The sequence below is a fragment of the Halichoerus grypus genome, chromosome 12 (genome assembly GCF_964656455.1).
Source record: "Halichoerus grypus chromosome 12, mHalGry1.hap1.1, whole genome shotgun sequence".
Classification (NCBI taxonomy): Eukaryota; Metazoa; Chordata; class Mammalia; order Carnivora; family Phocidae; genus Halichoerus; species Halichoerus grypus.
In genome coordinates this window covers 1139632-1150518 of record NC_135723.1, presented here as the reverse complement: position 1 = coordinate 1150518, position 10887 = coordinate 1139632, and the positions used below count along the sequence as shown (strand labels likewise).

The window sequence follows — 10887 nt, the reverse complement described above, 5'->3', positions numbered from 1 at the left end:
GCTGACGGGGTCTCAGGCTCCACGGGATGTGCCGAGCCTGGGCCACGCTCCCGTGATCCCCAGAGTCTGGCCCAGTCCTTGCCTCCCCACCAGCTGCGGGGTCCCTGCACCAACCCTTCTTCTCTTGCCCGCTCTTTGGGTAGGAGGGGGCTTCCCTGGACGGTGGCCTTAGGTGTGTCCTGGCGGAGGGGGGCCGGCGGCATCCTGCTCTGACGCCTCACAGCCTCTTCTCTGCTAGGCCCTGACTTCGGCCTGACCTTGGGCTGCGGAGCCCGGTTTTAGGGAACACCCTGGCTCAGCCTGCTGGGGGCGCACCCCCACCCCTGCTGTCCACCCCTGGTCTGCCTTCAACAACAGTCCCGGACCGGTTAGTCCGAGACCAGTCTGAGAACCACAGGCGGTACACGTCGTCCGCCCGGAGTGTCCGGTTGGGAGCAGAAGCCGAGCCCCCGCAGCCCCCGCCCCGCGGTCAGAGGAGGAGCCGAGCCCGGCCCAGAGGACGGGCCGCCGACACTAGAGGACACCACAGTCCCCCTGCAGGGAGGCGCGTCTTCCCACAAGCCACAAAACCCCGCGGTTTGCGAGTAAAACGGCCACCGGGTTTCTAGTCAAGCAATTTTTTCCTTTATTTTTGTTAAATAAGATTCCAGAAAGTATAGTGCAAACACTCAGTAGAAAAGTCGCAATTAAGAAATGTACATTCACGTTAACATTTCAGTCCGTTCACTGGTTTGTTAATAAAAATAGGACCAATTATTCAGTGACTTGTCTCAGTCGAACAATCTTGGAAAAGACTGGAAGGTACAGTGTGGGGCTGACGTAAAAATAGACCCGTATTGATTATACAAATCTATCGAGAGAAGCTACCTGGTGACCGTGAGCTGCCGTCACTCTGACCCCGTCACCTGGTTCTGTGTCCGCAGAACCATTCTCGAGCGAGCTCCGTGGGTAGAGAGCGTGTCCCCTGCCCACCCACCCCTGCATTCCGTCGAGCGGCAAAGCCACACCCAGCCGGACACGGGAGGTGCAGGGGCGTATCCGGCCTTTCTCGGCGAGGAAAGAAAATCAAGGGTGGGCTTTGGGTTTACCTTCGGTGAGAATGGAAGCTACTCTAAGGTGGTCGCGATCGATACGTTACCTTCCTTGTGCAAGGTGGTGTGCAATCGTGTGGCCCGGGGGGGCGGGCAGGGACGCTGCGTGACGACTGCGGGCGCTGGCCGCACAGGCCGGGGCCCCAGGCTGCGCCGTGTCGCGGGGACGCTCTGCGGCCAGCCGGCAGATGGCCCGAGGCGGGCCTGTCCCTCCGCGCATGCTGCGTGTTTTCAAGTTCAAAGTGGGTTTCACACACATGGGGATTTCAGGGCATGCAATTCAGAGGGCACGTGCGTGCGAGCCCCCAGTTTGGACAGGGCGAAGGCGAGACCGCGCGCCCCTCCGGGACGGGAGCTCGGCTGCGCGGGTGCCCGGAGTGTGCAAAGGTGGTAGCGGGCTTCCTGGGGATCCCGCATGGGGAGCGGTCCCCTGAGACGTGTGCTTTGTGCCCGGGGCCCGGGGGCTGGATGGGGCTGCTGGTGGGAGGCAAGAAACAGTTCTGGCTGCTGGTGGGCCCGTGGCCCGCGCCGTGGGGAGCGACAGGCCACAGACACGGCGCTCTGAGGGGCTGTTCCTGCAGATGGTCCCGCACACCATGCGGTCAGGGAGCCCAGAGTCACCCGGATCTCTCGGCCGTTGGTCTAGGACAACCTCTCTGTTTAAACATCAGCTCTCAGCACGTGATGCGAGCCGTTTGCGAACCGAGCTTCCGAACAACGTCTGAGCTGCCCGGAGCCGAAGGAGTCGGGGCCCGGGAGGCTGCCGGTTTCCGACCAGCCTCCACGATCCCCGTCCTGCCTTCCACGCGTTCTCACGGAAACCTGCCCTTGGCCGTCCCCCGACCTGCAGGAAGGGACGTTCACCGCCCATACCGCTCCCGTGGCGTGAGGGACCAGATGGCCGTGCCACCAGGCAAGACGGAGCAGAGACGGCCGGCTCGACCGACGGCCTCCCGGGGCTCACACGCCTTCAGGCCGGGACTCGGGGGCCACCCGGCTTCGTGGACGTGGGGAAGCGTGTGTGGCTTGGGGGCTCCTGGGGGCCCCGTCTCCCAGTTTGATGCCAGAGAGACCATGCAGAAAGACATGGGCAACCATCCTCCCTGCTGAAGGGGGGTCTGTGTTTTCTCAGACAGGACAGGCTGTGGGCACGACAGATTTAGGATGGAAAGCGAGACAAGGTGGGACTTCTCAGGCTAACTCAGACTGTCCTTGGGAGGTCCACTGTGAGGACAGCATTCTGACTGAGCTCCCGGGGCACACCCGGGGCGGGCTGTGGGGCAAACACTCTGAACCAGCCTGCCAGGGTCCCCCCACCACAGTGGGCACCTGGGTGCAGACCAGCTAGGGGGCTCCCTCAAACCCAACTCGGTGTCAGCGAAGAGCCACTGAGTATGATGGAAAACCAAGGGCTTGGGACAGACAGGCTGGCATAAATCCTGGTCCTGCCACTCGCGCTGTGGGACTTCACTTAAGTCAACAACCTCTCTGAGCCCCAGATCCCTCACGACACCGTGGGGGCTGTAAGTGGCCAATGGGCGACACACGGGCAAGGTGCTCTGTGGGCTGCCAAGTAGAATGCTCTCATAGAATCAAGGACCCCGCCCCACTCCCCAGGGGCCTGCCTGTCAGCGCCAACCCCCCACCTCCCAAGTCCATCTTGGCAAAATTCACAGCTGGGAGTTTATTCCTCAGGCTGAGCCAAACTGAGCCTTCCTGACCATCTGCCCCATCCTCACCCTGCCGTCCAGGAGGGGGGTCCTCGGGCCGTGGCCCCATCCCTACCCTGCCGTCCAGGAGGGGGGTCCTCGGGCCGTGGCCCCATCCCTACCCTGCCGTCCAGGAGGGGGGGTCCTCGGGCCGTGGCCCCATCCCTACCCTGCCGTCCAGGAGGGGGGTCCTCGGGCCGTGGCCCCATCCCTACCCTGCCGTCCAGGAGGGTGGTCCTCGGGCCGTGGCCCCATCCCTACCCTGCCGTCCAGGAGGGGGGTCCTCGGGCCGTGGCCCCATCCCTACCCTGCCGTCCAGGAGGGGGGTCCTCAGGCCGTGGCCCCATCCCCACCCTGCCCTCCAGGAGGGGGGTCCTCAGGCCGTGGCCCCATCCCTACCCTGCCGTCCAGGAGGGGGGTCCTCAGGCCGTGGCCCCATCCCCACCCTGCCATCCAGGAGGGGGGTCCTCAGGCCACCCCTAGCAATCCATTCCCTGAACCAGACTTCAACCCACCCCAGCCTAAGATTCATGGGAGCAAATGCAAACCCCAAGACACTGTGAGAAGAAAGGTCACATCTTCACATGGCCCCCACACCCCCTCAGAGGGTGCTGGGCCTCCAAGTCCCAGGCAACTTTCAAAGCAAACCGCAGCTGGGGAGGCAGGATGTCCGGGCGCAGGGACACGGCTGTGCCCTCCAGCTTCCAGCGGGCCTCAGCTTGCCCCTTATTCATTTCACCAAACCAAACATTTTGAAATCAACTGCCTCTAAGAAGGTTGATTTTTTGCTTTTTTAGTTTTGTCGTTTTTTTTCATTGAAGCCACTACAAAATCCGGTCAGGTCGGTTTCCGGAGTGACTTTCTACGGAGCCAACAGGCCCACAGGCCTCAGAATTACAAGCGCTCGCAGGGCCCTGTGACCCGCCGAGTCAGGGCTGCTGGGCGCGTGGCGGGGTGCCCGCCAGCCCCCGTGCCCGGCTCTGTGGCGGCGGGCGCACGCGGAGGGAGCACCTGCCTCGCGGGCTGTGCGTGCGTGTTGTGGGCGAGCCTGCCACACGGGGAGGGGCCCGCAGGGCCCCCCGACTCAGGGAATCATGGGCCCATACGCTGGAGTGGAGACGGTCCACCTGTCTGGGACACACACGCACGAGGCCCACAGGACCCTTCCTTCTTGAGCAGCAGGACAAAGGAGGGGGTTCATACTACTTCTGGGTGCTGATGGGACGAGAGCACGCATTGCCACCAGGTGGAACCAGCGCCTGGTGCCCCTGCAGGCTGGATGGGTCCGGGGGGGCTCAGAGCCCCCACGTCAACCAGGCTCACCAGGCAGGACGGGCGTCCTGGCCCCGAGGCTCACCGCACCCCGTGGACGCGCTGAGATGGGTTGGGAGGGTCACAGGCGTGCACAGACCTGCTCTCGCCCCGAGGGCGACTTAACCGATGGGGCTGAGGCAGGCCCTCTGCTCCTATGTCCCGCGCACCGACGGCAAACCCCGCAGAGCGCAGGGCCTGAGCTGGGTCTGCAGGAGGGGCTGGGGGGCCGTGGGGGTGTCGGGCCCCCCACAGCGTGCTTGAACTCAGGCAAACTCGTGCACATGGCTTATGCTGGAATCACCATTGGCTTTGGACCGCAGTTTAGAGTTAGTTATTGCTTCTGGAGACAGAAAGGGCCTGAAGCGTTGTTGGCTCTGGGGTCTGACAAACGTGCAGGCTCGGGGGGCCCGGTCTGTGGGGGGCTCCACGCTGCAGCACACACAGCCCGTGCAGCGGACCCCCGGGCCCCGTGGTCCGTGGGAGCGTCTGGAAGTTTGGGGCTGCCTTCTACGCTACTGAGGTCGGGAGTAAGCAGCACACGAGGGACGCGCAGGCCCCCCCAGTGCCGGGGCTTCCCCAGCAGGGCCGCGGTGCCTTAGGGACGTCACACATCTGGGTAAAGCGTGCCGTTCGCACGGGGCAGGGGGCTGTTCTCATTTTTGGTGGGAGTGAACAGGTGTCCCCTGAAACAGTTCACTATTTACAGAGCATCTTAAATAATTTAGAGACAACCTACTCGAAAGGCTAACGCTTGTCCGTGGATGCTGTACAAGATTAAAAATAAATAAGGCAAGATCATACGGTCTCATCACAAATAAAGAGGAAGACATCACGCACCCGCCTCCGAGGGCCGCTGTGGGGGCTGCCGCGCCCTCGGGGGCAGTAGGGTCTGGACTGCTGATGACAGAAGTGTCGCACGCTCCTGGGAGCTGGGCCGCGGCGCCGCCGTGGGTGGTCATGGCGGCCGGCCCACAACCGTCGGATCCCACGGCCTCCCGCCGCTGCCACGACCGGCGGCCACGCCTGGCAGGGCTCCGGAGCTCCTGGTTGTGCGGACCCCAGGTCCGGGCCCGGCAGGGCTGGGGGCGCCGCGGAGAGTTCATGGGCGTCCACCCGCCCCCCGGCTTGCCCGGGTCCACACGGAATCCGTGGCGTGTGTCCGCGGGGGCGACCAGCTCCTCTCCCCGATGGTTGATGTCAGGTCCCCGCATCTTTAAACAGCTACCTCATGCTTGGGCCATCCGGGCCGCCCTGCCTCTCTGTCCACTTCGAGGGGGGCAAGTGGTCCACCCAGAGAGCTCAGGATCCTGCCCCCAGCTTAAGGCCCGTACCTTCAATTCCGTCTGTGAAGTCCCTTTGCCGCACGACAGAGCACGGGGTCGGGGTCACGGTGCGGTCTGCCGCCCCCCTGCCCTGCCCCGGGGGCAGCTTGGCCGCCACCAGCAGGCGGGCACCAGGACCCTGGCCAGGTCCTCAGCCCTGCAGCCCGGCACAGCAGCTCACCACGCGGGCCGCATGCTCACAGGACTCTCGGGATGACTCGGTTTCCCCTGATGGAATCCTGCCATGTCTCTAAAGGCTGAGAAGGACTCAGTGGCTCAGCGCAGAGCTGCTTCTCAGGGGGGAGGCCGTCGGCCCACCTACTTCCGTCCAGAGTCCCGCATCAGCTGGCCTGTCCACACACGGCCCGGCGGCTGCCCAGGCTGGCTGCAACACGGCCGGGCAGGGCTGAGCCCCCGCGGAGGACGCCACGCCTCACAAGCCCACCATGGGAGCAGCCCCGGGACATCGACGGGGGCTCAGCCAGAGTGAGCCCAGCCCCGCCCGCCGGTGCCCAGCTGCCTTCCTCCTGCGGCCGGAGCCGCCGCCCCGCGCCCCTAGCAGCACATCCCGCCTGTCCTCGGTCTGCACCTGTGCGCGCGGGAGACCCCCCCCCAGACCTCCCCAGTCACCTGCAGCGCTCTCCACACAGGTGCAGCCCACACTCACTCCGACATCCCACGTCCGGGGCGCGGGCTCATCCGCCCGGGAAGCTTGTGCTGTTGTGAGAAGAGCAGGAGCCCCAGACGCGGGGACAGCAAGGGGCCCGCGACCCCGACCTCGGTTCCTCCCTCGACGAGAGAGGCCAGGGTCTGCACGGCTGAGGCCATCGGGGGCCGAGGGACAACGCGGGACGGGCAGGCAGAGCAGGGACGATGCTGGTCGGGACACAGAGACGTGGCTCGGGGCCCCAAGAATTCCAGAAGACCTGCCTCTGGGTCTTGGCAGAAACCGCTCCCGAAGGAAGCCAGCGGGGCCCGCTCTGTGCGGCAGGGCTTCTCCCCAAACCGCCCGTCTGGGCCCCGGGCCTGCCCTTCCGGCCCTGCCGCACGCGGGAGGCCTGGCTTCCAGCCGGGGCTGCCGCGGGCCTCCTCGGGGCACGCTCCCGCTCTGCCGGCCACAGCTCCACGGCTCTGGCTCAGCGAAGCCCGCGGCCGCGGGGCACATTCACAAGGTCCCGACGCCGGACGCTGAGCTGACCGACCGTGGCAGCCGCTCCTCGGCCACCGAGGAGAGGACCGAGCGAGCACAGTCTCCTGAAAGCCCCAACGTCCAGGCGGGCAGGGCTCCCCTGGCCCGTCACTGCCCGGCTGCTTCGGGTCACGCCTGGACGGCACCCCTTCCGCAGCCCAGCCTCCGGCCGCCGGCCCTGCTCTGTGGGCCGGGCTGGTCCCTGCTGGAGCCCTTGAGCCCCCAGCAGCCAGCTAAGCCTCCTTCCCAGCTGCTCCGGGGCGCAGGTGCTGGCCTGGCGGGCCCGGGGGGAGCCCCGAGCCCTGCAGAGCCCCCAGCCCGGCTCTGACCGGGAGGCCGGCCACGGGGGCCGCGGGGGGCGGGCCTGTGGCCAGTCTGGTCTGGAGGCCGGCTCGTCCGTAAGCACACATCTTCCGCTCTGCGTTCAGGGACCTGGCCTGGGAGCCGTTTCCATCGGTCCGGCCTTCCAGAAAGTACGTCAGCATCTCGCCCTTGCCCTTGACGCTGACCTTCCCGCGGCACACGAAGCGGTAGGTGCCCCTTCGCAGCAGCCGGTGAACCTCCTCGGTCACCTGCAGCGGAGGAAAGCAAGCGAGCGTCCCCGGGGTCAGCAGGGGAGGATGCCGGGGGCAGGGCCGCCAGAGGGCTCCCTCCCCCACCCCCCGCGACCTGTCCCCAACATCAGACAGTGCCAGGGGACTCGAGGGGCCCTGGCTGGGACAGCCTGGGGGCTGCGCGACCCGCTAGCCCCGGACAAGCCTGGGGAAGCCATGGTCTCCGAGGGGAGGGCCCAGGGTGCGCAGCAGGCGGGACAGGGCACAGAGACGCGGCAGCAGGCCCAGGTGGGAGCCCCGTGGCACCCCAGGCACCGGCCAGAGGCCTGGACAGGGAGGAGCAGGACAGGCAAAGCTGGATGGCTACCATCGGAGTCCCTCGCGCACTTCTTCCAGGAAAGAACCGGATGTCTAATTTGGGCCCAGCAGAGGAAGAACTCGTAAAAGGAGCAACGGTGGGGCGTGCTTCTCCTCAACACGGGAGCAGGTGCGCGTACAGGGCCGCGGGCGGGAGGAGTCCTTCGGCAGAAGGGGTTCAGGCAGCACCAGGGGCCCCGACGGACGGACCGCGTCTTACCCACGCTGACGGCAGTCCTGCCCTGGTGCACGCACCCCAGACGCTGACCCCGGGCCTGATGCAGGGGAAGGGGCCCCCGTCTGCATAGAGCTCCCCTGTCGCAGGTCCTCTGGGGGACGGGGGCGTTCACGGGACAGCCGAGTGCTCTGTGCCTCGGGGAGTCCAGACACAGACACGGAGGGAGGTGGCCGTGGGGGGCGTGCGAAGAACTGCTCCAGCACGCAGAGTGGCCGCCTGGGGGGGTCACAAGGCTTGTCGGAGCCCCAGGACCCCATGAGGTGGGCGCCTGGCTCAGAACGGGGGCACACGGGGCTGTGGTCATCCACAGTACCCCTGTGGATCTGCCCTGCGCTCTTGGCTCCATGCAGGGACCCACACACAGGCACGGGGGCGGGGGCCGTGGAAGGGGGTCCCTGCAGTGCAGCCAGGGAACAGAGACCTGGGAGGCACATCGCCGGAAGCCCAGCAGCCAGGGGAGGCCAGGCCATGAGCAGCGGCCACGTCATGGAGAACGGCCCTCGGGGACCACAGGGAACAGTCCTGGTGCTGAGCAAGGGAGGGGCTCGCTGCTATCTGGTCGTGGAAACTTCGAACTCTCACGTGAGACAGTGGCCAGCTGGAGAGTGGACGGGCCTTCGCCCAGTCCCCCCTGGGGGTGACCCGGCCCGGGAAGGCGCGGTGTCCTGGGACGGGCTGTGGGATGGCGGCGGGACGATGCAGACACACTTAGCGCCTCTGAGTCGCACGCTCACGTACATGAGGATTGTAAATGTGTGTGTGTTTCCTGACAATACAAGAAATTCAAAGGAAGGACTGCAGACGCCTCCGCTCTGAGCAGAGTCTCCTGACAGGTAAACCGAGGAATCCAAGGGCGCAGCGGGCACCTGCCGGAGGCGGGCGGGGGACCCAACACACAGCCGCAGGAGAGCTGGCAGCCTGCACCCGGGTACACGCGGGGCTCGGGGGACCTTGTCAGGGATCAGGGCAGAGGGAGAGGCCAGCGCGGGACCTGGTGCCGCTCACAGAGCGCCCTGCGTTTCCCGCCCCAGCCCCATGGGTGCCCAGAGGCCAGCCACGGCCACACTGCGGGACTGGCTCCTTCTCCCCCGAGGCCCCCGGGGGCTGCAGCGTGCACCCCGGCAGACCTGGGTTCACATGGTTGGAAGGGGGGTCCCGAGAGCCGCCCACACCTGTGCACACCTGGGAGGAGCAGCCTCTGTCCCGGAACTTTGGGGGGCTGCTATAGGGTGTCAGGGTTGCCCACAGGCTCCCGGCCAGGCAGCCCCACAGCACCCGCCCTTCCAAACCCAAGGAAGCCCCTCCGTCTACGGCAGCCGGGCAGGTGGGCAGGGTCCTGGATGCCGGACGGGCCCGCTGGGACCCCAGCACTCGCCGTGCCCCTGCCTCCACACATGGCCACGTGGGAGCTGACCCCCAGAGCCACAGGACAAACCAAACCAAGACCACCCCTGGTCTCAGGTCCTGCCCTGCAGGTCACAGACACTGTGCTAGGCGGCCTCGTGTCCCTGCCCAGAAGAGGGAGGCCGGGCTGGCCCCCCGGCCTTTTGCACCTGTCTCGCACCTGCAGGATGGCACCTGTGCCTCGGGCATCTCTAGTGAACTGACCTGGATTCTGCCCTGGACGCCGGTGCTGTCCATCCGACTGGCCACATTGACCGTGTTTCCCCAAATGTCGTACTGCGGCCTCCGAGCCCCGATCACCCCGGCCACCACAGGGCCAACATTGATGCCTGGAAGACAGCCATGGAGCGCCGTCAGCACCAGCAAGGCTTCCGAGGGAATGAGCTGCCCCTCTCGGGGTCATGGATTCCTGCGGTCATCTAGCATCTAGCACAGGGCCCCTTCCTGAAGCAGAGACCCACCACTTGGGAAGAGGGGCCCCCAGTGTCTGCTCACACATGGACCCCCGGGCATGGAGAGAGTCCCGTTTCCCGGACCAGCGACCCCGCACTGACCCTGCGGCTAGGAAGCCTGGCCTTTCAGGCTGTAAGACTGCAGTGTGTCCCCCCGCAGTCCCTTTCCAGGAGGGACAGTCTCTCCTGACGGTTCCCCTGGCTGCGACCCTGCAGGGCATTCAAGCTGTGGGGCCCAGAACTGCTCAGCCTTTCAGGATGTTCTGAAGAGGGGAGCAGAGGTCCCCTTCTCTTTACGTGGCTCGGGGGCCGACTTGCCCGAAGAGTGCCAATCACCCCTGTAGCCATTCCCCAACGGGGCTTCCTGATGACGCCACGTCACGTGTCCCCGTTGTGTCCCCGTTCTGCACCCGTGCACAGACTTTCTGGGTTAGGCAGGGGTGCTAATGATGTCTCGGCCACCGGCCTCGTCAGTGCCTCAGGCCTGGCAGCGGGATGGCCCTGGGGTGGAGCCGGGGACCAGACAGGGGCCTGAGGGGCCGCTCCCCCATGCCTGCTGGGGCACGGACCAGACAGAGCCCGCCTGCTGGGTAAAAGGGCCTGGGCTCTCACCCCGCCAGGTCCCCCAGGGGGGCGGGAACAGTGTCTGTTTCCCGGAACATCACTACACGGATGGTGGAGCTCCAGCCGAGAACAAAGCCGGAACGTGGGCATGCGGGCCTGGCGGGCACCCGGCCTCAGGCAGAGCTGCGCTGGGGAGAACGCCCCCGCTCTGGCGGGCCTCCGCTGTTACCGTCCTCACGCTATCCCGGCTAAAACCACCACTTTGGGGGGCACTTTCCTCCAGGTGCATGTGGACTCAGAGGTGTTTCGAGAGCTGGGCAGCGCCCCTTTGGGTCCTCGGGCCCAGTTGCCAAATTTCAAAGGTAGTGTCCCTGCGTTCCCAGGCCCGCCCCTGGGAGGCCCCGCCCACTTACCTGGGAGGCCCCACCCCCTATCTGGGAGGCCCCGCCCCTATCCGGAAGGCCCTGCCCCTTCCTGGGAGCCCCCACCCCTATCCGGGATGCACCGCCCTCCTTCCTGGGAGGCCCCGCCCATATCCGGGAGGCCCCACCCCGATCCGGGAGGCCCCGCCCTCCATCCTGAGAGGTCCCTCCCCTTCCTGTGAGGCCCCGCCCCTATCCGGGAGACCCCGCCCCCTTCCTGGGAGACCCCGCCCCTATCTGGGAGGCCCCGCCCTCCTTCCTGGGAGGTCCC

The 10887-nt window shown here is 66.3% G+C and overlaps 1 protein-coding gene across 2 annotated transcripts in view; it reads right to left on the bottom strand.

The window, feature by feature from the left end:
- Window positions 1–601: 601 nt before the first annotated feature.
- Window positions 602–10887, bottom strand: part of ADCY1 (adenylate cyclase 1) — a 120633-nt gene continuing 110347 nt past the window's right edge. Inside the window, exons 19-20 of one of the 2 annotated variants that reach the window (XM_036066746.2) lie at window positions 9383–9507; window positions 602–7197 (exon numbers count right to left, since the gene is read on the bottom strand). In XM_036066746.2, coding sequence (XP_035922639.2) covers window positions 6859–7197; window positions 9383–9507 — 464 coding nt within the window. In that variant the 3' untranslated portion in view covers window positions 602–6858. Of the gene's footprint in view, window positions 7198–7842; window positions 7991–9382; window positions 9508–10887 lie in introns of those variants that run through there. The other variant, XM_078059907.1, reaches the window with a different exon arrangement.